This window comes from Pseudophryne corroboree, chromosome 6 (assembly GCF_028390025.1).
Source record: "Pseudophryne corroboree isolate aPseCor3 chromosome 6, aPseCor3.hap2, whole genome shotgun sequence".
In the NCBI taxonomy this organism is placed as follows: Eukaryota; Metazoa; Chordata; class Amphibia; order Anura; family Myobatrachidae; genus Pseudophryne; species Pseudophryne corroboree.
In genome coordinates this window covers 394,218,919-394,246,349 of record NC_086449.1, presented here as the reverse complement: position 1 = coordinate 394,246,349, position 27,431 = coordinate 394,218,919, and the positions used below count along the sequence as shown (strand labels likewise).

The 27,431-nt window shown below is 45.6% G+C and overlaps 1 protein-coding gene across 1 annotated transcript in view; it reads right to left on the bottom strand.

Annotated features, from left to right (window-relative positions):
• Positions 1-16,295: 16,295 nt before the first annotated feature.
• Positions 16,296-27,431, bottom strand: part of LOC134932422 (store-operated calcium entry regulator STIMATE-like) — a 215,521-nt gene continuing 204,385 nt past the window's right edge. The window contains exon 8 of the mRNA XM_063926816.1: positions 16,296-17,319. Coding sequence (XP_063782886.1) covers positions 17,281-17,319 — 39 coding nt within the window. The 3' untranslated portion in view covers positions 16,296-17,280. The remainder of the gene's footprint in view (positions 17,320-27,431) is intronic.

The window sequence follows — 27,431 nt, the reverse complement described above, 5'->3', positions numbered from 1 at the left end:
CTGACAAGTGAGGTCCAGCCCGACGCGGCAAGCAGTGCTCCTCGGCGGTCTGTAGTAGCGTAACAACGGTTGGCCGGCACTTTACCCAGATAAGTGGCGAGTTTGTTGTGGCCTGAAGGGCCGACACAGTCATCATCTTAAGGGTGGACCGGTGCTATGCCAGATGGTGGGAAGTGGTACCGCTCAGCTAAATTGCGCAAGGGCGGGATTTACGGTCCCGCCCCATTGTTAATTTAGAAGAGACTTAATAACGAGGCCGTAGCGGAGGGCACGCACTGCTTTCTCGCCACCCACTTATGGAGTACCAATTCTAATTCCATCAATAAATTTTGGCTGTGACCTTATAAATTGTTATGATTCCAGCACTCTGGTCTGAGGAGATCTTATTGCAAGGACCGGAGCACTGGAACGTAATGCTGGGAAAGGGGAATGGAAAGGGAATAGCCCCTGGCGCCCTATCTCCGTTGTCTCGCCCGTGCTGTCAGTACACTCTTGCGAGACTATGGTTGCTTGAGCCCATGGCAGCCGCGTTTGAAGGGCGGATTACGTCTGCCCAACTTCGATGCCCCCTCAGGTCTTAATGAGAGACAAAGAGTGTACCGAGACAGGGTGATAACGAGGGGCCCTCTTACTGAAACAACCAAAGCCAGGGGCTACTAACTAGCCTAAAACTAAATGTATGTGCAGTTTGCCGCCAAAGGAAAAGAACAACAAAGGAAATGCTGACCACACGCCCACACAATACTTTTGTGTACCGGCGGTGACAGCATAAGCAGAACCCTCTGCAAAACACCAGTGACAGAAATAATAATGGAATACAGCGGCCTAGGCCGACGGACGCGGCAGAGCCGCTACTCACGGAACCGGTACGAATACTGGCAAACGGACAGGAACTCCCAATGCTGCTGACACAGACTCTTAGAACTGGAGGACAGGCAGAATCCCAAACGAAAAGACCGGTGGACACCAAGTAGCCAGAAACTTGACCAGGCACAGGCAAAGGCACTGGACCTCAGGACAGGAACGCCTCACGGCAGGACACGGGATCAGACATAGGAATCAACACAGGGACTGACTCAGGAATCGACACAGGAAGCTCAGGAACTAGCAGGAACCAAGCTCAGAACTCAAGCAGACCGGATACCCAGAAATATCACCAGCGTCTGTGAATTGCAGTCAGCCAGCATATAACAGAGAGGCCTAATTAATAATCTCATGCAGCTGCTCTGTTGCATAACTCCAAACTGACAAGATGCAATTAGCAGCCAGGTGAGGCTGAACACATGGGAACAAGCTGCAATTACACAGACTCACCAGCGGCAGCAGACAAGAGTATTCTAAAACAGAGCAACAGGAAATCCTGGCATGCAAGACAACTTTATAAACATAAAATAGGAATGAACCACTACCTGTGGTTCATAACAGTATCCCCTCCTTAAGGGTGAGCTCCGAGCACCCCATGACACCCACGGGGAATATGAACAGAAGTATAACATAAAATACATAAGCAAAATGCAAAAATGGAAATGAGCCACAGCCGTGGCTCATAACAATAAATTGCAATTCAGTTGTCTGAGTCGATATTGGGGGAAAGGTGGTAGGGGTGAGAAAGACGAGTGTAAGAATAAAACCAATGGATGGCTTAAGAGAGTTCCACAAAGTCAGAGCTGCAAAGTTTATAGCTCATCCCCAAAATCAATTACAGCACTGCTAATTGTCCTTCATCTGCAGATCTCAGTGAGTAGTGGTGAAAGGAAACAGATGCTTCTTAAAGTACCTTGGGCACTGGATATGTAGGGCTTTGAAAGTCAGTAAGCAAATCTTATAGACCGCCACAGAAGGGAGTAGAGAATGGTTGTTATGTAGTAGGAATGGGGCTATTTAGTTACCAGCCTGGCTGTTACATTGTGTACCCACTAAAAGCAGTGCAATTATTTTGCTGGGAGACTCGGGTACAGGGCATTGCTGTAGTCTACGCATGATGGTACAATAGCATGTATGACTGTAGGCAGATCTTCTGAGGGAATTAAATACTTGTTTCTGGCTATGTTCCCCATATGAAAGAATGAGCATTTGATCATGGCTGACACCTGATACAGTATGTAAGGGTCAACCCACAATCTTGGACAATATCAATACTCGGTACATGTAATTCTGGACACCCCAGCGTAAGTCCAGTTGATTGTCTAAGCTGTAGTCTTGCCCTTTGATGATAAGGTCCTATCATAAGAATCACTGTTTATCAGGACTGAGTTGCAGCCATCCTTTAAAAATTGGTATTGGGATAGGTACAGGACAAGTACAGTTGAGTATTATCTACATAGCAGTGGTAGACCAGGCCATGGCATTTTATTATTTCATCCAGTGGTAGCATAAACACTGCAAATAGCATGGGAGATAGGATGGAACCCTCTGGAACACCGCAAGGCAGTGACTCTGTTGCAAGCATACGTCTGAAAATACACTCTGGGACCTGCTGGTGAATTAAATATAAAACACACAGTTACAAGAAATAGAAGCTAGAACTAGATCTAGTACAGAATTATTAATGAATAGGCGCCATCATGCCCCCCAGTAGAGAGTAGACGGAGAGTAAGATTTTATTTCCTTTGATCCAACATAATTCCTCTTAAGACTAAATGATTTTGGATAAAATGAGCATTTACATTCAAGTATGCAAACAGGAGGACTGCGCTCTATATAGCATTGTGGTAATTACGGACTAATGCTCCACTTCTTTAGATTACTTACCTCAGTGCACAGGGAATATATAGGATATCCCGGCAGACGGGATGCCGGCTATCACTATACCGACAGCAGCATCCTGTCTGCCGGAATCCTGGCAGCGAGTCCACTCGCCGGCTCGCTACGCATTGGGCCCGGTGACTCACTTTGCTCGCCAAATGTTCTATTCCCACTCGGTTGGTGGCGTGAACTCATCAACCGAGTGGGAATACCGGGCAGGTTTCAGGATTCCGGCTACTGGGAAAATGCCGGCAGTCTGGATTCCGGTATCGGTCTCCTAAACGCCGGGATCCCGACAGCCGGTATATTGACTGCATTCCGTACACAGAAACCTTATATATGAATCCAACTCGTAGAGGCAAAACGTTATAACTTTCTAGAAGGGAAACTAAGCAAGCAAGAAAAAAAAGAAAAGAAATCGCTTTTGTCTTTACAATTTCATTATAAACTAAAACCTTCTGTTTTGAGAAATTGTGGCATTTCTGCCATAAGGAATAACTACTGTGGCATTATTATGACTATAAAACAGTGGCGTAACTACCACCACCGCAGCCACTTCGGAGCTTGGAGGCGCAGGGCTGCGGGGGCGTCAGCCGGCCACTGATTCAGCTAAATGTCCCTCCCAAAATGCCCGCCGCCATGAAGGAGACATGCTAGAGGTCATACTTGACCTCTAGCATCTAGGATGTGCCGGGACCTGCCGAAGCGCTGGCCGCCCAGCAGTGGCGGATTGGGAGCAGGAGCCGTGGTAATGTCCTGTGTGCACTGCCTGCACAAAGAGTTCATTGCAGTCCTCCAGTTCAGTCCTCTTAGCTCACCCCAGTCCTCCTCGCCTTGTCAGTGCTGCTGCCGAGTGCCGGGCTTCGAATAAGGAGCCCGGCTGGTGAGTTTAATGCGCAGGGGGAGGCAACCAGGGGAGGGCAGCAGCTTCTGGGTGAGCATTTGGAATATGGGTCAATGGCAGTGTGAGTGTGTGCAGGGGTGGGTTGTAAGAAACTGCATGGTGAGTGCTTGGGGGGCGTGGGGGCAAAAAAAGTTAAATTATCCTTATAATACCAAGGGGTATTATTAATGTATCAGGAGGTTACCAATAAACAAAGTATTTTTGTTTGCCATCATCTTATTTAAATGAAGACACAGGATGAATAAATTATTGTAATATATTGTGTTAGTAAAATTATTTACCCTATGTCTTTATTTAAATAATAAGATTTTACTTACCGATAAATCTATTTCTCGTAGTCCGTAGTGGATGCTGGGGACTCCGTCAGGACCATGGGGATTAGCGGCTCCGCAGGAGACAGGGCACAAAAATAAAGCTTTAGGATCAGGTGGTGTGCACTGGCTCCTCCCCCTATGACCCTCCTCCAAGCCTCAGTTAGGATACTGTGCCCGGACGAGCGTACACAATAAGGAAGGATTTTGAATCCCGGGTAAGACTCATACCAGCCACACCAATCACACCGTACAACTTGTGAACTGAACCCAGTTAACAGTATGACAAACGTAGGAGCCTCTGAACAGACGGCTCACAACAATAACAACCCGATTTTTTTGTAACAATAACTATGTACAAGTATTGCAGACAATCCGCACTTGGGATGGGTGCCCAGCATCCACTACGGACTACGAGAAATAGATTTATCGGTAAGTAAAATCTTATTTTCTCTGACGTCCTAGTGGATGCTGGGGACTCCGTCAGGACCATGGGGATTATACCAAAGCTCCCAAACGGGCGGGAGAGTGCGGATGACTCTGCAGCACCGAATGAGAGAACTCCAGGTCCTCTTTAGCCAGGGTATCAAATTTGTGCTGCAGAGTTGTAATGCCGAGACCCCTCGGGCAGCCGCCCAGGATGAGCCCACCTTCCTTGTGGAATGGGCCTTGACAGATTTAGGCTGTGGCAGGCCTGCCACAGAATGTGCAAGTTGAATTGTGCTACAAATCCAACGAGCAATCGTCTGCTTAGAAGCAGGAGCACCCAGCTTGTTGGGTGCATACAGTATAAACAGCGAGTCAGATTTTCTGACTCCAGCCGTCCTTGAAATATATATTTTCAATGCCCTGACAACGTCCAGCAACTTGGAATCCTCCAAAATCGCTAGTAGCCGCAGGCACCACAATAGGCTGGTTCAGGTGAAACGCTGACACCACCTTAGGCAGAAACTGAGGACACATCCGCAGTTCTGCCCTGTCCGAATGGAAAATCAGATATGGGCTTTTATACGATAAAGCCGCCAATTCTGACACTCTCCTGGCTGAAGCCAGGGCCAGTAGCATGGTTACTTTCCATGTAAGATATTTCAAATCCACCGATTTGAGTGGCTCAAACCAATGGGATTTGAGAAAATCCAAAACTACATTAAGGTCCCACGGAGCCACTGGGGGCACAACCGGGGGCTGTATATGTAGTACTCCTTTTACAAAAGTCTGGACTTCAGGAACTGAAGCCAATTCTTTCTGGAAGAAAATCGACAGGGCCGAAATTTGAACCTTAATGGACCCCAATTTGAGGCCCATAGACAATCCTGTTTGCAGGAAATGTAGGAATCGACCCAATTGAAATTCCTCCGTGGGGGCCTTCCTGGCCTCACACCACGCAACATATTTTCTCCAAATGCGGTGATAATGTTGTGCAGTCACCTCCTTCCTGGCTTTTACCAGTGTAGGAAAGACCTCTTCCGGAATGCCTTTTTCCCTTAGAATTCGGCGTTCAACCGCCATGCCGTCAAACGCAGCCACGGTAAGTCTTGGAATAGACACGGTCCCTGCTGAAGCAGGTCCCGTCTTAGATCTTCCGTGAGCATCTCCTGAAGTTCCGGGTACCAAGTTCTTCTTGGCCAATCCGGAGCCACGAGTATCGTTCTTACTCCCCTTTGCCGTATAATTCTCAGTACTTTTGGTATGAGAGGCAGAGGAGGAAACACATACACTGACTGGAACACCCACGGTGTTACCAGAGCGTCCACAGCTATTGCCTGAGGGTCTCTTGACCTGGCGCAATACCTGTCCAGTTTTTTGTTGAGGCGAGACGCCATCATATCCACCTTTGGTTTTTCCCAACGGTTCACAATCATGTGGAAGACTTCTGGATGAAGTCCCCACTCTCCCGGGTGGAGGTCGTGCCTGCTGAGGAAGTCTGCTTCCCAGTTGTCCACTCCCGGAATGAACACTGCTGACAGTGCTATCACATGATTTTTCGCCCAGCGAAGAATCCTTGCAGTTTCTGCCATTGCCCTCCTGCTTCTTGTGCCGCCCTGTCTGTTTACGTGGGCGACTGCCGTGATGTTGTCCCACTGGATCAATACCGGCTGACCTTGAAGCAGAGGTCTTGCTAAGCTTAGAACATTGTAAATTGCCCTTAGCTCCAGTATATTTATGTGGAGAGAAGTCTCCAGACTTGATCACACTCCCTGGAAATTTTTTCCCTGTGTGACTGCTCCCCAGCCTCTCAGGCTGGCATCCGTGGTCACCAGGACCCAGTCCTGAATGCCGAATCTGCGGCCCTTTAGTAGATGAGCACTCTGCAGCCACCGCAGAAGAAACACCCTTGTCCTTGGAGACAGGGTTATCCGCTGATGCATCTGAAGATGCGATCCGGACCATTTTTCCAGCAGATCCCACTGAAAAGTTCTTGCGTGAAATCTGCCGAATGGAATCGCTTCGTAAGAAGCCACCATTTTTCCCAGGACCCTTGTGCAATGATGCACTGACACTTTTCCTGGTTTTAGGAGGTTCCTGACTAGCTCGGATAACTCCCTGGCTTTCTTCTCCGGGAGAAACACCTTTTTCTGGACTGTGTCCAGAATCATCCCTAGGAACAGCAGACGTGTCGTCGGAAACAGCTGCGGTTTTGGAATATTTAGAATCCACCTGTGCTGTCGTAGAACTACTTGAGATAGTGCTACTCCGACCTCCAACTGTTCTCTGGACCTTGCCCTTATCAGGAGATCGTCCATTTTCTTTGAAGAAGAATCATCATTTCGGCAATTACCTTGGTAAGGACCCGGGGTGCCGTGGACAATCCAACCGGCAGCGTCTGAAACTGATAGTGACAGTTCTGTACCACGAACCTGAGGTACCCTTGGTGAGAAGGGCAAATTTGGACATGGAGGTAAGCATCCCTGATGTCCCGGGACACCATATAGTCCCCCTCTTCCTGGTTCGCTATCACTGCTCTGAGTGACTCCATCTTGATTTGAACCTTTGTATGTAAGTGTTCAAATATTTCAGATTTAGAATAGGTCTCACCGAGCCGTCTGGCTTCAGTACCACAATATAGTGTGGAATAATACCCCTTTCCTTGTTGTAGGAGGGGTACTTTGATTATCACCTGCTGGGAATACAGCTTGTGAATTGTTTCCACTACTGCCTCCCTGTCGGAGGGAGATGTTGGTAAAGCAGACTTCAGGAACCTGCGAGGGGGAGATGTCTCGAATCTCCAATCTGTACCCCTGGGATACTACTTGTAGGATCCAGGGGTCCACTTGCGAGTGAGCCCACTGCGTGCTGAAACTCTTGAGACGACCCCCCACCGCACCTGAGTCCGCTTGTACGGCCCCAGCGTCATGCTGAGGACTTGGCAGAAGCGGTGGAGGGCTTCTGTTCCTGGGAATGGGCTGCCTGCTGCAGTCTTCTTCCCTTTCCTCTATCCCATGGCAGATATGACTGGCTTTTGCCCGCTTGCCCTTATGGGGACGAAAGGACTGAGGCTGAAAAGACGTTGTCTTTTTCTCCTTTATAGGGCAATACTTCCATGTGCCGTTTGGAATCTGCATCACCTGACCACTGTCGTGTCCATAAACAACTTCTGGCAGATATGGACATCGCACTTACTCTTGATGCCAGAGTGCAAATATCCCTCTGTGCATCTCGCATATATAGAAATGCATCCTTTAAATGCTCTATAGTCAATAAAATACTGTCCCTGTCAAGGGTATCAATATTTTCAGTCAGGGAATCCGACCAAGCCACCCCAGCGCTGCACATCCAGGCTGAGGCGATCGCTGGTCGCAGTATAACACCAGTATGTGTGTATATACTTTTTAGGATATTTTCCAGCCTCCTATCAGCTGGCTCCTTGAGGGCGGCCCTATCTGGAGACGGTACCGCCACTTGTTTTGATAAGCGTGTGAGCGCCTTATCCACCCTGAGGGGTGTTTCCCAACGCGCCCTAACTTCTGGCGGGAAAGGGTATACCGCCAATAATTTTCTATCGGGGGAAACCCACGCATCATCACACACTTCATTTAATTTATCTGATTCAGGAAAAACTACAGGTAGTTTTTTCACACTCCACATAATACCCTTTTTTGTGGTACTTGTAGTATCAGAAATATGTAACACCTCCTTCATTGCCCTTAACAAGTAACGTGTGGCCCTAAAGGAAAATACGTTTGTTTCTTCACCGTCGACACTGGAGTCAGTGTCCGTGTCTGTGTCTGTGTCGACCGACTGAGGTAAAAGGACGTTTTACGCCCCTGACGGTGTTTGAGATGCCTGGACAGGTACTAATTGGTTTGCCGGCCGTCTCATGTCGTCAACCGACCTTGCAGCGTGTTGACATTATCACGTAATTCCTTAAATAAGCCATCCATTCCGGTGTCGACTCCCTAGAGAGTGACATCACCATTACAGGCAATTGCTCCGCCTCCTCACCAACATCGTCCTCATACATGTCGACACACACGTACCAACACACAGCACACACACAGGGAATGCTCTGATAGAGGACAGGACCCCACTAGCCCTTTGGAGAGACAGAGGGAGAGTTTGCCAGCACACACCAAAACGCTATAATTATACAGGGACAACCTTTATATAAGTGTTTTTCCCTTATAGCATCTTAATATATATAATCATATCGCCAAATAAGTGCCCCCCCCTCTCTGTTTTAACCCTGTTTCTGTAGTGCAGTGCAGGGGAGAGCCTGGGAGCCTTCCCACCAGCATTTCTGTGAGGGAAAATGGCGCTGTGTGCTGAGGAGAATAGGCCCCGCCCCCTTTTCGGCGGGCTTCTTCTCCCGTTTTTCTGAGACCTAGCAGGGGTTAAATACATCCATATAGCCCCAGGGGCTATATGTGATGTATCTTTTAGCCAGTATAGGTATTTCATTGCTGCCCAGGGCGCCCCCCGCAGCGCCCTGCACCCTCCGTGACCGCTGGTGTGAAGTGTGTGACAACAATGGCGCACAGCTGCAGTGCTGTGCGCTACCTCATGAAGACTGAAAAGTCTTCTGCCGCCGGTTTCTGGACCTCTTCACTTTTCGGCATCTGCAAGGGGGTCGGCGGCGCGGCTCCGGGACCGGACTCCATGGCTGGGCCTGTGTTCGATCCCTCTGGAGCTAATGGTGTCCAGTAGCCTAAGAAGCCAATCCATCCTGCACGCAGGTGAGTTCACTTCTTCTCCCCTAAGTCCCTCGTTGCAGTGAGCCTGTTGCCAGCAGGACTCACTGTAAAATAAAAAACCTAAAAACTTTTTCTAAGCAGCTCTTTAGGAGAGCCACCTAGATTGCACCCTGCTCGGACGGGCACAAAAACCTAACTGAGGCTTGGAGGAGGGTCATAGGGGGAGGAGCCAGTGCACACCACCTGATCCTAAAGCTTTATTTTTGTGCCCTGTCTCCTGCGGAGCCGCTAATCCCCATGGTCCTGACGGAGTCCCCAGCATCCACTAGGACGTCAGAGAAAAGATGATGGTAAACAAGAAGTCATTATGTTTATTGGACACCTCCTGCTACAGTAATAGTTTAATCCCCTAATAATTTAATCCCCTAAAATGTATGCCCGGTCCATCACCAGAGCCCACCCCGTCTACAGACGCCACCTCCATTAGGGCTGCTTCTAGAAATTTCCTGGGCTTGATTTCCAACCCAATCCACACCTGCCACCCTGGCATCCCTGATAGCGAGCATGAAAACCCCTCGGCAACGAGCATTACCCCCCTGGAAACACACATGACATCCAGCTCATGAAATCCCTGGCAACAGGCATTACTCCCTAGCAACAAGCATGACACCCAGTGCATGAAACCCTTGGCAACAAGCATTACCCCCTGGCAACGAGCTTGATACCCAGTGCATGAAACCCCTGGCAACGAGCATGACACCCTGAGCATGAAAACCCCTGGCACTGTGCATTGAACCAAGATCATGAAACCCTTGGCAATGATCAGGTAATTTAAAAGTAATTAGAAGCCTTACTGTAGGGCTTAATGTGTAACGGCATTGCGGTGTGTGGCATAATGTATAATAAGTATTGCGATGTGTGGCATAATATATAACGGGTATTGAGATGTGTGGCATAATGTATCACGGACATTGTGGTATGTGGTATAAAGTCTCAGGGGCATTGCAGTGTGAGACATAATGTATAACGGGCATTTCAGTGTGTGTTATAATGTGTCACAGGCATGACGGCGTGTGGTATACTGTATCACGGGCATTGTATGTGGTATAATGTCTCAAGGGCATTGCAGTGTGTAGCATAATGTACAATGGGTATTGCGATGCGTGGCATAATGTGTCACAGGCATTACAGTGTGTGTCATAATGTATCACAGGCATTATGGTGTGTGGTATAATGTCTGAAGGGCATTGCAGTGTGTGGCCTAATTTAAAACTGGCATTACGGTGTGTGACATAATGTTTCAGGGGCATAATGGTGTCTGGCATAATGTTTAAGCGCCATTGCAGTGTGTGGCATAACGTGTAAGGGGCATTACTATAAGGAGTTAAAATGACAAATAATGTTAGGGGCATGAATCAGGATTCTTTTTTTTCTGTGGTGTCCAACGTCTCGGCGTGCAGGTTGCAAAACTGGGGTATAAGGTAGTCTTTTCCTGCAATGTGATGACCCTTCAGTGAAGCCACACCCCTTTTTTGGCACGCGCATATTTAACGCTTTTCTAGTGGCAATTATGGGGGGGGGGCGCCAAAGAAGTTTTTGGCTAGGGAAGAAAAATTTCTAGTTAAGTCACTGGCTATATATCAACATATTTACATTTCAACTTAACATACAATCACAATAGTAAAATATTAACTTTCATCATAATAAATCTTAACATGATAAAAGACACTGTGTGACAGGTGATGAACTGCCTGGTAAACATCCACACCACTCTATTGAAATGCAATGATAAATGAGTCATTTAACACATACTATGTGAATACTTTATTATGCACAGAAATACACACAGCGCTGAACCCCTTCATCAAATATGTTTTGAAAGCAGATCAACATTCTTCCCTATTGCAAATGTGCAGCTGCAGGTTTCTGTACAGTTCAGCCTCTTCCGAGTAAAATGTATTTAACACATTTTTAGCAATCCGCTTAATATTTTCTTGGTTTCATTAATCACACAATTGGGAATATATAATGGGAATGTCCATGGTAGATATTGGACAAGCTATTTATAATACTAATGAAATATCTGCAGTTATGGTTTTATCCAAGATGTACAGTACACAAAGGTTTTTGAAGAGCTATAACTGTAATCTATCACTCACTATTATAATAATCTGCTATGCAATGAAACCCTGTATAACTGATTTAACAAAAGGAGCATTTTAATGCTAAACTTTATAGATTACACACATTGGAGACAAAAGAATAAGCCTCATTTCTACTATAGGTACCACATACGCTTAGCTGACCAAAAAGTACCTCGTCTTTCAAGAGGACAACCACCATAAAATTGAAATTATTATTTAAGAAGATTGTTTGCATAGTTTAAATAATTTTGTTATAATATAGGACTTTGCATTTAGAAGGCTGTCATTGCTCTCTAACAGTGCTTTCTCTGAATGCAATGTCAGACTCTTATGGGCCCTACACACTGGCAGATCTCACTGCACGATATGAACATTCTCGTTCATTAATGAACGAGGACTCGTTCATATCGTGCAGTGTGTAGGCACCAACGATTAACGATGCACGGCCCCGCGCTCGTTAATCGTTGGTGCCCCGTTGCTTATCCATGCAGGCCAATATGGACAATCTCGTCCATATTAGCATGCAGTGCTATGGAGCCGGGTGACGGGGAGAGTGAAGAAACGTCACTCCCCCCCACTGCTGGGTTGCCCGTCGGCTATATCGGCCGTAGGGCAGCTCGCCGAGTGTGTAGGGCCCTTTAGATTGCCAGCAACATAGTAGCTGTTACAGATGTCAAATCTCAACTCCAAGATCGTAATACAGAGGTAGCTAGGCTCTTTTTAGCAAAAGCGGCGATGTTTAAGCTACTGAGAATGTGCTGTTTTTATTATTTTCTTTTAACTGGAAAACTGATCAACATTTTATTTTAAATAATTTTAAGAATTTCTCCAGCATTATTGAGGTGAATAGCTCTCTGCTGCGTATGTCTAATACCAGCCTCTCTTTGTCAGAGTCTACTGAGCATGCACAACTTTCAGGGTGATTACTCTAATGCTCAGAACTCTGGTAGCATGGCAATTTGTATGACGTAACTAAGCATAGCCTGTGGGTGCAGGTGTGTAGCTTGTGACCCCTGGCCCATCGGCCTGTGTGAACCACGCAACCTTCACTCATTACGGATATGCCCATGATAAATCCTGTATGCCAAGGCAACAATTTCTATTCAGATGTATTTGTAAATAGTATTTTTCAGAGCTTCATAACAATACTTATTTTAAAACCATCATCAGTGACTGTCTGCATAAAACTAAAGCAAACTGCTATAAAGGAACGGTCATCTAAAGAACTCCACTGATCTCTCTGTTCCGTGCAGCAGTAATACATACTTGTTTACTCTCCCAGGACAGCCAAGAGGATCACAAAAATCATGTTGCACTCCTGGCTGCCGGAATAGGAAGGCAATTATCCTAGAGCTGGCCAGGAACCTGCACCCCTACCGCCCCCCCCCCCCCTCCTCCCTGAGCAAAAGTGGGCAGGGTGATGACGTGAGTCACTCTGAATTGTTTCAATGTAGCCCCGCCCCATGTTTTACATTGCCACTAATCTGGGCATTGTATAGTGACGCGATTGTGCCTCTATGCCCCCTGCACCACCCACCTATGCTGATGCCCCACCCCCTGAGTCAAACTGGCTGCTTAAACCCAGATACCCAGGCCCACCAGCAATTCTGTTTTTGCCTCTGGTCTGCCACCATTACCTAGTGTTTCAAATAAATACTACAAAGTAACATGGTACAACATACACCGTACCAGCTTCTTCCTCAGAAAGCACCACCAAACCACAGTTTTACTCCATAGTTCAGATTAGCTTTATGAGGCTACTCTTGCTGTAGCTTTCTCTTGCACATGGGTGGTCATTCAGAGTTTATCGCTAGCTGAAAATGTTCGCTGCGCAGCGATGATGCAACAAAAGGCACTTCTGCACATGCGGCGCAATGTGCACGCGCGACGTACTTTCACAACAGCCGATGTAGTTTTGCACAAAGGTCTAGCAAAGCTTTTCGGTCGCACTGCTGACCGCAGAGTGATTGACATGAAGTTGGCGTTTCTGGGTGTCAACTGACCGTTTTCAGGGAGTGTTCGAAAAAACGCAGGCGTGCCAGGAAAAATGCAGGCGTGGCTGGGCGAATGCAGGGCGTGTTTATGACATCAAAACAGGAACAGTCTGAAGTGATCGTAAGCGCTGAGTAGGTTTGGAGCTGCTCTGAAACTGCACATTTTTTTTTGTAGCCACTCTGCGATCCTTTCGTTTGCACTTCTGCTAAGCTAAAATACACTCCCAGAGGGCGGCGGCATAGCATTTGCACAGCTGCTAAAAACTGCTAGCGAGCGATCAACTTGGAATGACCACCATTATCATTTACTTTGTAAGCATAGCAGGGGAAAAGCATACCCGGGAACTGATCAGGACAGGTTCAGAACATCATCACAATGTAAAACCTGTTGCAGTGATTTCGTTGTTGAGCTGGTGTCTGTCTTTACATTATAGTCATGTAATGAAACAAATGTCCAGTATAATGAGCAATATTAGCTGAATAAATGGGTTTTAGAATATCCTTTAGTGCAGGGCCGGTGCTAGGGTGTTCGGTGCCCCCCTGCAAACTATAAATTTGCGCCCTCCCACACTTTACAAAGGGACAGTGCACATAATGCCCCCTGTAGCAGTGACGCTTACACACAATGCCTCCTGTGGTAGTGCTGCTTACTACACACAATGAACCCTGTAGTAGTTCCGCTTATACACAACACCCCCTGTACCAGTGACGCTTACACATGTAACGCCCCCTATACCAGAGTTGCCTACACACGTAACGTCTCCTGTAGTAGCGACGCTTACACATGTAATGCCCCCTATACCAGAGACGCCTACACACGTAACATCTCCTGTAGTAGTGATGCTTACACACGTAACGTACCCCTGTACCAGTGATGCTTACATTCGTAACGCCCCTGTAGCGCTTACACACGTAATGCCCCCTGTAGCAGTGGCACTTACACACGTAACGCCCCCTGTACTGTGACGCTTACACATGTAACGCCCTCTGTACCAGTGATGCTTATACACGCAACAACCCTTGTAGCACTTAGACACGTAACGCCCCCTGTACCAGTGACGCTTACACACATTATGCCGCACAGTTACACATACACACACCACGTACACAACTACACATACATACTGTACATACTATACCCACATACACAGTCACACATACAAATACATATACACAAATACTGTACACATACACACACTTTCACTCACTTACTCTCTTTCCAGCCACTTATTGGGGATAAATCTGAGTTGATCACAGCAGCAAGTTTGTTAGCAATTGGGCAAAACCATGTGCACTGCAGGGGGGGGCAGATATAACATTTGCAGAGAGAGTTAGATTTGGGTGGGTTATATTGTTTCTGTGTAGGGTAAATACTGGCTGCTTTATTTTTACACTACAATTTAGATTTCAGTTTGAACACACCCCACCCAAATCTAACTCTCTCTGCACATGGTATATCTGTCCCCCTGCAGTGCACATGGTTTTGCCCAACTGCTAACAAATTTGCTGCTGCGATCAACTCAGAATTAGGCCCATTGTACCTAAGGAAGTTTGGCAGCTCATTTCTGTCCTGTGTTACACGCTGCAGCCTGGTCCCATGTAGCTCCACCCCTTATCCCCATGTAGCTCTGCCCCTTTTAGGTCCGCACACTGGCTGTCACAGGGGAGGGGAGAGGAGGCTTTGTGCTGCTGGCGCCACTGCCTGTAATGGAGTGTGACATGCACAGCAGCCTGTAGCAGCAGGGGGGACAGGGCGGCGCAGCATAGGGATGCAGAGCAGGGAGAGCGCCTCTCCAGCCTGGCGCCTACCTGTTTTGCATCCCTTTGCTGAGCGGGTAGTGCCGGGCCTGCTTTAGTGGTTAGAAGGCCTAATTCAGGCCCTATCGCAAGTGTACAAAAATCGTTATGAAGTGATTTTTGCACTTGTGCACATGCGCCAGTACGCACATGTGCAAGGTTTTAAACTGTGTTCTCTTCAGTACGTAGTTTAAAACCTGGAGCGGGGCGGGAATAGGGCGTGGATGCTCCGTTTAAGGGGCGTGGTCCAGACATCGCAAGCGTGTCCGGATCTTTGCTGCGGAGGGTCGTGGCGGCTGCGTGACATTAAACGCGGTCACTGCAACCCAAAACATGGATGGTAGCCGTCTGCCTTCGCATATATGCTGCATAGGCAAAGGGCTACTCAAACCACGCGAAAGCATCGTGCCATGAAATGCTTTCACATGTCTGTGAGGTGGGAGGAACCTGCATGAAGGGCGGACTTGCCGTGTGCTGGGTGTGTCCCCGCATGTCAGAGAAAATTTTGTAGATTTGCATTTTTTCGCACATCTACAATCAGGTCTGAATTACCCCCAGAGTCTGAAATCCCAAGGGGGAAGTTCTTAAAGTACGGTTTTTGGTGATTGGATATGTGGTTTGTAAATGTGTGCAATAGCAATTATCCAATGTGCGGTGGTTTGCAAAATATATACAGGATTGCTGGTTAGTAAATCTTTAACCCTAACTCTTCACTGAAAAATACACTGCATTAATAATAACATAAGAGCAAATATAAATACAAGAAAATGTACCTGTTTTTTAGTCTCTTATGTTCCCGGATGGTCATTGGTCCATGTGCCATGCCCACTGCCCCCTGTACATCGCACCCATGCTTTCTTTTAGCCACTTATCACGTTATTTATGACATTTTGCATCTGTACCATTTGTGTATGATATCTGTCATCTGTCTGTTCAAAATGTTTTTTAGATTTTCATATTCTGTTATCTTTATTAGGTTTATCTTTAATACGTCTGGTGTAAGTGACTACTTCGTTTTCGTTTTTACTGTTGCTTCTTCAATTACATTTTTTTTTTTTTGAAGATAAAAAAAAAATGTACTATAAAGTTTATATTCCTGATGACTTAGAAATTTTTTCCAGGGAAGACCAAGAACTAATTTTGCACACAGACCCACAAACTGTATAAAGTGCCCACTGCTTGTAGCATAGGATCAAACGAATATATTAATATCCTATATCACTATAAGCTGTGTGTTGCAACTATAGAGGGAATTCAATAACGCGTGGTCAGTGACTGCGACTAATTGTCGCACTCGGGGCTATTTAATTATCCTCGATAAGCCAACATGAGACATGATTTATCGGAGATTATGAGATGTTGATTGAATTCCAAAGTGTCATAGAATGCAGCAGGGCATGTACAGCAACATATTTCATTGTACAAATGTATAAAACAGTTTTTCAAATGACCTTCCATTACTTGGCAGTTAAACTAACTGCATGTCAAGGACAGACCTCTGTATTGCCCAATGAATAGCTAAAATACCCAGTAAAATGAAAAACCTAGACTAAAAATAACAAGCACTATTAGCATTTAGGCAAAAATAGGTTTTTGACCCTAGTTCTGTATATTTTAATAGACAAAAATTAGGTTTAAATTTTGTGCAAAAAATATGATTACAATATTATAACAATTTCAAAGCTTTTAAGGCAACATTGTGCTTTACCACCACGATAATGTATAGGCTAATCATACTTGCCTAAAGGAGCCCATACATCTACAATCAAATGCAGCAATTCCTGATTTGCGATGACTTGTTCGGGTCATCTGGCAAAACCCAACATGTTGGGAATCCTCTATAGACCAATTACTACCAAAAATGATTGGACTCAGCGAATCAGTATTTGTTTAACATGTATAATTTTGCCAATCCCCTGACAAATTAACGATCATCTGAGTTCACTGACCAGTGGATCGCATCACCAACAGACCGCCATTGGGAAATCAGGGAATTGCTGGGTAGATGTATGGCACTCTTATCTTCTGGATATAGGTTCAAGGGGCAAGTTCAAGGTGTATGACTACACAATTCACGTCATCATGATCCACCTCACCACCATACATTTCGATGAAGGGGATGGTATGTTTCAAGCAGTTTTCTCTGGATGTCCTTTAAGAATTGAAATTATGTGGATGTGGTCTTAAATATAAACCACAAGATGATGTTCGATCAAGCTGAGCAGGAGCAGATGTCAGAGTCTTTAGAACATGTTAACAATACATAAGTACAGGGGATGGCCCAAGCAACACCTAGAGCAGCGAGAGAGAGAGAGAGAGAGAGAGAGAGAGAGAGAGATAAATAAATATAATTTACACTTTAGGTAAACAGTAGCCAACAATTAATTTAACAGAAAGAAATAAAATATTAAACATTAACTGAAACTTTACTTTAAAAGCCCTCAAAGGAATATATGTATTATCAAGCTATTTTTGCGCAATAAAATTAGAGTACTAACATTTCTCAGCTGTTTTGCTGAAAAGTTAAATTTTACTAAAAGGCAAATGTAGCTTTATCAAGCATTCTAAGAACTGAATGAATAGTGGAATTGCTATATACTGTATAGATGATATTTTAATTCTATGCCGAGTCGCCGACCAAGCAAGCTGCATGGCAGTCCACATTTTGTAAATGCAGATGTCCATAAAGTGGATTTGAATATTTTACTGAACTTTCATAAAACATAAATGAAAAGTGAAGTAAAATAAAAACCATACAAAAAACATACAATTAAATTCTTCCCTATCAGTGAGATGCTTAATTTCTAATCACATAAATAATTTAAATGCTGGCATAAAGAAATAAACACAATAAATATTAACTTAGTGAGCTATCTGAAGAGCAATCTAATAGAAAACTAAAACGTAATACAAACAGCTTAGTTACAGAAGGGGATGAGTAAGTATGTAAATTGTGCAATGTATTACCAAATCTCAAACTAAAAAGTGTCCATACAATTATGTGCAAGTGTGCAAAAGTAAGTTTGTATCATGAAACTTGCATACATAGTGACAATACGCGCACCCCTGTAAGGCAAGATCCAATTAGAAATGTCAATTTACAGTACCAGCAAAGTTGCGCAACGTTTCAGCAAAGGCGACCTGGGAAAAATGTATGAACAAAGTGGAAAAACCATCCAGGACCCCAAAAAATTGGCAACTGAGATAGCAGGCCATATGGAAGGCCGCTAATATCATAAGATGTTTTGGAGGTTTTTAAAAGGTGTTTTGTGCTTGTTAATAATGGTGTTAAATAGTAGCAAGAAATTATTTATCATCAAAGTCTTTCTAGCATTTTGGGGTACAGAAATATGTATGTAAAACGATTTTTCAGTGTTTTAATACTGTTTTGTAAATGGGCATAGACTATGCTCCAGAGTCAGGGGGGCACAAGCAGGGAATCATGAGTTCCATCTGCCTCAGCTGTGATGTTGGAGAACAGGGAAGAGGTGGGACCAGCACATACAGTAGTTATCCCCACCCAGGGGCCATGCTCTGCAGCTATAGATTGCATTCTCCATCTCAACTGTCTGTCTGTGCATGGCCTTGTCTCGTACTCACATAAAGCAGCAGCCTTGATGGGACCTGCCTGATAGTCATCTGCTTGAGGCTTCCTGAGCACTGCTGTGTGACTGCAACAGCAGAGGACAGATTCAGCAGATGAGATCTCTAGCAGGCAAGTCAGGGTATGGAGGTGGTTGGGTATAGTTTTTGGGAGGCAATACTAAGAATAAGGGGGGAGAGTTTAATGACTTAATAGGGAAAATTAGGACTACTGTTTTGCTTGTTTAGGAGAGTGAGGGATGAAATTAGGGGTTTAATGTGGCCTGTAGTATATAGGGATCACTAATGCAGTCTGTAGTATATGTAGGTCACTAATGCTGTCTGTAGTATATGGTAGTCATCGGTGGCTGCACCGGGTCAGTGACAACCAGTGAGGCCAAGAGATCCCCCTGCGCTGCCCCCAGAGACTATTCCAGCATTGCCAGCTCCTTCTCAGTGTGCTGCAGGATAATGTGACAACACCTGGTACCTGTCATTACAGAGGAGTCATGAGTCTTTGCCCCAGATAACAGAAAACCCTAACTTCTCCCCTGGATAGAGGTTAGCTGCCAATAAACCTTGAAAAGTGCATATGAGTTTCCACTATAATATCACATAAAACAATTCCAATTCATGTTTCAGTCAGGATCAACTATGGAGTTAAGGCATGGATTCTTATATAGAACCACCTTTCAGATAGCCAAAATGTCAGAGGGCATGACGTTGTTTCACTTCTCTTCCCCCAAATGCCTTTATCTTCTTGTTGTGCTTGTCTGATGGGATGGCGTCATCAGTATAGCGGCCCCCGATATCCTGGGCGTCTGTTAGGTAACTGCTTCCCAGACTTAGGCATTTGAAGGACTTCAGTTCAATAAATGTATTCATTGTCAAGCCTACTCTCTATGGCAGGGGTACCCAAACTACTGCCCATGTGCCCACCATCTGCTCCAATCAGGCCCACCAACTGACTGCAGTTTTGTGTCTTGCAGCTACTCCCCTGTACCTCACAGTGTGATGCAAGTTCCACCCGTCATGTTTGAGAGAGAGACTGAGATGACGGGAAGTACTCCCCGAGTGTATGCAGCAGCCCACCCAGGTATTCCACCCATAGGCAGTACAAGCTCTGGACCTCCCATGCAGCTGAAAATGCAGGATGAGCAAACCAAAGAACAGGGCCAGCATCTCGCCTAAAGGGAAATGAGAAGCTGGAAATATCTAAGAAGCATAGGGACAGGGTATAACGTTTCATCAGAATATTGTATAAGGCTCTCTGGACTGTATATGAGAGGGAATCTCGAAGGATGGGAGTCAGAACATAGTCTTAACAAGGAAGAGTGAGACCAGGGCGGTTTTCAGAGAAGAAAAAGGAGCAGAGACAGTATGTGGAGAGATACAGGACCATTACCCAGTATATTACAAACCACAGTCATTATTGGAAGAAAACAGGGAATGGGACCATAATATGAGAAGGACAGAGATCACAGCCATTGTGAGGGAATAAAAACCAGCGAGTTTTGCCTGCAAACTCATAACTCCACTGTTCATATTAATGCAGCTTCTCATCGTAGAGAGTAAGGGGTATATTCAATTGAAGTTGAAATCTGCCATCTGTCGGAAAGACGGCAGTTTGACTTTTTTTAGGCCGACAAGTTGGGGAATTCGTCTTGTCGGAAAGCACGTGGATCGGCAGAACAGCTACCGATCCGCGTGCTTCTGTCGGGAACAGGGCCAAATCCGACAGGTTTTGTCCCCCTTTCCGACCATCTCAATTCGACTTTAAAAAAAGTTGGATTGAGATGAGGGACATGAGGGAGCTGAAAGGAGAAGAGGAGAAGACGGGGGGGGGGGGGAGCCGTGGGGAGATGGGGGAGAGCAGTGGCTACAGCACAGCACATGCAGGAGAATGTGGCATAGTCGCCACTCACGGCAGTGTCCACCCGGCTCCAGCAAGCAAGATCTCGTTTGCTGGAGCCGGGTGGACGCTGCCGTGAGATCTGGCAGCGGTGCCACATCCTCCTACAACGCTGCTGGAGCGCTGCTCTCCCCCGTCTCCCCGCGGCTCTCCTCCTCTCTGCTCCCACCTCTCAATTTCACTTTTTTAAAAGTCGAATTGAGATGGCCATTTGAATAGCCCTGGTCGGATCCATTCCGACAAATGCATATCGGAATGGATCCGATTTCAATTGAATGTACCCCTAAAACTATAATCTAAAATCATTAAAGTAGGTTTACTTCAAAATATTTTTCAATTAGTTTTTGTGTTTCTTAAGATTTACACAGCATAGTATCCTTACCTAATCACTAGGAGGCAAACTGTAAAAATAAAAATAGAAAAAATAATTTTCTTAATATGGCACACCAAGTAAAAAGGTTTGGCCGCCCCTATTCAGTGTCAATAATGGAAAAAACGCAGATTAATTAAAAATGATTTGACTGTTGATGCTTGAAGAAAACTGTAACACGTTCTCATAAATGAAATAATATGCAAGAGTAACAACATGCTTGTTCTATTTCATTTCTACAGTACATTGTCAAAAAGTATAAATTGGTGTTTGACCACCAGAACAGCAGCTGCATGGAATACATAGATGAGATCATTCTGAAATACAGATGACACAAAGGAACGTGACGGACAGTACTAGTATGCAGTGAAAGAATTCTAGGAGTGCATTACCATGGGAACTAAAAGGGAAACATGGATCTGAAGACAATCACTGTTTGGTTATATAAGCTGTAAAGTGTAATGCGTTCTACCGAGATATTATTCTGTGATTCAGATCACTTTTTCATTGCAGTTTTTCAAAGAGGGCACAAACAATGGTTTAACTAAAATAGAAAAAATTTAATTCTACCAAATCATCCAAATAATAATAATAATAATAATAATAATAATAGGTGAATATATTGCCGCTGCTGTTGATTACAAAAGAACTCCAGCCTCCACTTCTCCTTAGGCGCTCTCTTCACAGCATCACTCCCCTGTAACCGCTGCAACCGTAGCATTATGGATGAGTAGGAAATGATGAAAGACAATTCATTCACATGCAGGCACCAGGCAAATAAGATTAAGGCACACACCAGTACAACAAAAGACCCAGATGCGTTTTGCCTGCTCAACAAGGGACTTTTTCATACTCTTAGGGAGTAATTCAGACCTGATCGCAGCAGCAAATTTGTTAGCAGTTGGGCAAAGCCATGTGCACTGCAGGGGGAGGGGGGGGGGGCAGATATAACATGTGCAGAGAGAGTTAGATTTGGGTGGGGTGTGTTCAAACTGAAATCTAAATTGCAGTATAAAAATAAAGCAGCCCGTATTTACCCTGCACAGAAACAAAATAACCCACCCAAATCTAACTCTCTCTGCAAATGTTATATTATTTATTACCAGTTATTTATGTAGCGCACACATATTCCGCAGCGTTTTACAGGGCGTATTTGGCCATTCACATCAGTCCCTGCCCCAGTGGAGCTTACAATCTATATTCCCTACCTGCCCCACCTGCAGTGCACTTGGTTTTGCCCAACTGCTAACAACTTTTCTGCTATGATCAGGTCTGAATTACCGCCTTAGTTGTGCAGCACTCTTATTAACTGCTATATTGTACTATAATTGTCATTCTATTTTACTTAAAGTGTGAAAAACTTTAAAAAGGGCTATTATAATGCACATGATTTTTTTTTTTATTGATTTGCAAAGGAAAAATATATTTTTCTATATATTATATGCTGTATTTTAGATATTAAATCTATACTATTTTTTATCTCTTAGTGGGCGGGATGTAGTAACATACATCGACGCCCATCGCAACAATGTTGATCGCATATGTACTAACATATGCGATCAATATCGCAATGCGGTGACTGAGGCCTCCCGCGATACCTGTGAGGTGGTGAGTGGGGGGGGGGGGGGGTCTCCGTCACCTCCCTGGGCTCTTCACCTGCTCCCCTGCAGGGAAGCAGACAGCAGGCTTTACCCGGCGGCTCCTCCTCCCCCCTGCATCCGGATGGACCTCTGGCTGCGTTGCTAGGGGGATGAGGAGATTACCTTCCGGGTCCAGGCTTCCTGTAGGAAGGTATGCCGGGGGAGATGGGGGTCTGCGTCTGCGGCGGGTGGCGATAAGAAGCCCATAGGCTTCTAATCGGGTATCGCCATCCAAAGATGGCGATACCCTGTGTGGCGAAAATGCGGCGATTGGGTGTTAGTACATCCGAAAATGCGATAAACCCCCCGAAAACAGGGTTTTTATCGCATTTTCCCTTTAGTATATCCTGCCCTTTGTGTCTTGACTTTTAAAAATCTTGCCCCATTGGTGGTTAGTATTTATTTTTTATTTGCGCAGGGCAGGAGCAGATTTGCCATTAGGCAACCAAAGCAGCCACTTATGGCCCAATGGGTCCAGGGGCCCACTGACAGGGCTGAATCATTTAGCTGGGAGGGCATTTCTTACTTCCGGCAGGCCACGAGCTCTACTGGGCTGTCTGAATTCTCCCAGCAGGCTGTCAGTCATAAGACAGCTGCTGGCCACAGCGCTTGGCTTTGTCCTATTCAGTGCATTGTGCGTGTGACGTCACCCGCACAGAGAAAGGAGCCAGCTTGGGATGCACCCAGAGAAGAGTGTAGACTGAAGAGGTGTGAGGTACGTGCTCTGGCGCAGTGGTTGCCTGTGCCCAGTGCCTGCAGTGTGATTTTAAGAACATTAGTACCACTACCATTTGACCTGCTACAATCAGGGAGGAAGGGTGTGGGGGGGGGGGGGGGGGTGCATACACTGACTGGGGGCCAGCATATATGCATACACTGACTGGGCAGGGGCCTGTCTGCTGTTACAATTGGGGTGGTGGGGGACACACACTGAGGATTGTTTAGGAAGGGTGCCCCAAATAGGTGTCTTTCTTAGGCCTCTAAATCCACCTCTGGTGCTGGTCTACGTTTTTATGTAATATAGTTTTTGCAAATAGTAAGGAGCCTCAATAACACTGGTTTGAACCCCAAGCGCAGTCTCCATTGTTGGCTAGAAATAATCCAATATATTGTACGCTGTTTCTTGCAACTGGTTTAATACAGTTTTCATGGAAAACTAGAGTGTACGCTCGTATAGGCAGAACTGCACAGCTCCTTCAGAATGTGTCCTAATAGGAAAAGCACAATGATTTGCTAATAAGCATGTCACAATGGGGATAATTCAGATCTGATCGCTACTGTGCGTTTTCGCACAGCAGGCAATCAGATCAAAACTGCACATGCATCGCTATGCGCCGGCACGTTGCACAACAGCGCACAAAATTGACAGGAAGAGGCCATTTGTGGGTGGAAACTGACCATTTTACAGGAGTGTCTGAAAAAACGCAGGCTGGCTCAGGCGTTTTCCGAGAGGGTGTCCGATGTCAGCTCCGGCCCCGATCAGCAGGATTACATCGCATCGGCTGAGTAAGTACTGGGCTGTGCAGAGACTGCACAAACTGATTTTTGTGCAGAAGCGAACACATACTTGCACAGGCTTTACCCCTCACCCTGTAGGCATCGACTATATGATCGCAGGACACCAAAAAACACAGCCCAGCGATCAGATCTGAATTATCCACAATGTTTGGATGAGGATAATGATTGGTGTTTGCATGTAGGTTTTTTTTTTTTTTTACAGGTGAACTACAGATCCCAGGAAACTCTGGATGCCGTGGCTGGCTTAAGTCACCTAATGAAATCAGCGTCTTGATGCACAGGCTAGGGCTGGTGAACACTATGGCAGAGGGACACCATGCTGACATGAAACTACTATAGTGTCCCCAATCAGACTAGAGCTGGTAGCAGCTTACTTGGGGGACTACACATGGTTTGTACCTCCAATGTTACTGCTAGAAAGTAACCTAGGCTGTGTGCAGATCTGCATCTGACTGCATTTGTGGTAACATGCTCTTTACAGTCTACATGACCATGTCCCTTCTCTCCCCTGTACTGCCTTTCTGGATAGTACTGACTCTGCTACAGCACCTTTTGTTACTCTGAAATTTTCCTGGGGGTGAGAATGCTTTCTCACATCAATAATGTGAAAGACTTGTAAAAAGGTGGATGAAAGGAAGCCAGGCAAGCCACAGGAGTTGTGGTCAGTTACCGCATGACAATAAAACTGATCATACAGTAATGGTCTATTTGTGTAACTGAAAACAGAAGCAGGCCTGCACCAAGAAGCAGATACACATTCAAGTAGCCACAGTGGCAGGCTAAGCTGGAGGGCAGGGTGCCATCTGTCCCCAAGGCCAATACAATTCTGCAGCAATAGGGCGTATTGTGCACTGTGTATATATACACCTGACAGCCGGGGTGGATCTTCTGCCTGGCTGTCAGTGTCAGGGTGGGGCTGCTGCACACTGCTGTGTCATGTGTCCACCAAGCAGTATGAGAAGGGGCCAGTAGATCCAGATGTGGCCAACATAAGTGGACTGAAGTGTACAGAACTCTGCTGCATGGCCAGATTATGAGAAACCTACATACCCCAGGAAACTCCTCTCACAGACAGGTTCCCCTCTCAGGTTCCCCAACCACCAGATTAGCTTTCCTTTCCTTCATGCTCTGCAGTAGACCCACCTCCAGCTCTTTTTCTCGCTAAATTATCCTCCTTTCTCCCTGGACCCTGCTTCCACGCGCACGCAGAGAAGAAGGCTGGAACTGGCAATGTATATGCCAGCTGCAGAGCACAACACAGATGTACTCCCAAAGGGGTGACCAGGTCTGGTGACACCCGGTGCGTACTCTGTACATCTCGCTCACTCGCGGCCAAACAGGGTGCGTGGCCTAAGATGGACGGGCATGGTCTCACGTGGGATCCCGCTAACATCACTCCGGGGGCAGTCCAGCATCCCTGAAGATTGCTGGGCTGACTCCGGAAACCAGTGCCTGCAGTGTCGGCGCCTCCTGTATGACAGGAGCCGAGTGTTGCAAGAGAATGTCACACTCTGCAGCACTCTGCTCCTGTAAATGTGGAGAAGCTGACATTTTGGTGTCACCCCTTTCGAGGGTGACACCTGGGTGCGGGACGCACCCCCCTTTCTAATGCCACTGGGTACTCCCTGTCCCCTGCAGTTTATCTCACTATATCCCTTTCCCCTGCAGTCTCTCTCACTATGGGTGGGATGTACTAAGAATTGCTTTCCCAATGCGGTACATCCTGTCTCTTATTGCGCACATACTATTTGGGTATGCACATAGGAATGCAGTTATGACTCTCTCAATAAGAGCTGTCCTTTGCGATCACCGAACCACTTTTTTTCAGACCTGGGAGTCACTCGGGGGCCGGTGTTGGGAGGGATCCGATTGCCTGTAGTGTATCCATGATAATGGAGATGGTTGGAGGGAAGTCAAGAGAACATACAAACAAGATGGAGTTGTGGATTGATTTGCTGTCAGAAAAAAAATATATGGAAGGTCCCAGAGGTTTTAAAAATTTTTTTTTTTTTGTAAAGAAGAAATAACAAATTAACCACCAAATGGTTAGTAATTAGTCTGACACTACCTAGACTTGCATTAGTACTTTGACAAAAGCTTATTTGAGGGCTTTAACAGTGTTTTTATTTTATTTTATTTTTTTTTTTGGGGGGGGGGGGGGTTCTATAATTTTACTATTAAATGCTTGTGTATTTCAAGCTGTTCCCATAAATGCATTGTAGAGTTACTGCAAACAGCGTCAAATATCCATATAGGGTTAGAAACTAAAGATGAAGATTTGAAAGTAAATTGGGTGTATGTTGACCCATAGAATTGTGCACTGAAAAATAAATGTGCATATATTCAGTGTCATCACCTGTGTGGACGCTTGGTTTGCTACCAACATCAGTGCACACTTGCTACCAACATCAGTGCACACTTGCACCCAGATTATGTAATACAATCTCTGCAATCTTTTGTGTATTATACAGTAAAGAAAGGGGGGGGGGTCTCTCCCCCAAAAACATAACCAGCCTCAGAACTCTGAGCCCGATCTGGTAATGGAAATCATATGGAAACATGGCATGGGGTGTCCCTCCCCGACGTTTTTCCAGTAAACTGTACTGGGCTTAACCAGCCGGGAAACCTATGCCATAGCAGGGAGACACACATTATCGGGTCCCCTTGCCATCACATGAACCACCCCGAAACTGGTCAGCACAGGCCTGAAACTCCTGAGGAACTCAAGGCCTGGGATGAATGTTCGGGGCTATATCCGGCATCCCTGGGGAAGACAGACAAACCCGACGCTCACATGTAGGTCTATTTATTTTTGTGTTGTAAGGTAGTGGGACTCAGTAAGCACACCTAAAACACCAGAACTGGCCCAGGTTAAACACTAAACAAGGTATTCCCAACAAGAGAGGTGATGACCTAAGGCACTAGGTATACTGTAAATACGTGATAGACCATGACTAGAATGATCTATTATACAATAATCAAACACTACATAAAAACTATGTAGTAAAATACATTAATGGACAATGGCTGGTATGATAATTAGCTCATATCAATGGCACAGGTGAGTATATAACATTTCCAGTCCATAAGCGACTAAGATTAAGCATAAATAGTAAATCCAAGCCATATTGTACCATTTGCAGGTTTGGTGGTATGATAAGTAAGGTACCTCCGGAATACCCTATCAATCAGACACCCAAGGCTCACAAGGTGGTCACCAGTGTCTGGAATCAAATGTGGTTGCCACAGGATCCAGAAGCTGACACCTTTTAAGCTACAGTATCTTGGAGCTCTTTTTCAAGGCTCTTTTCAAGCTTTGAACCTAGCACCTTAGGTCTATTTAGTTTATTTATTGGCTGCAATTTTTCTCCAAATTTTATCG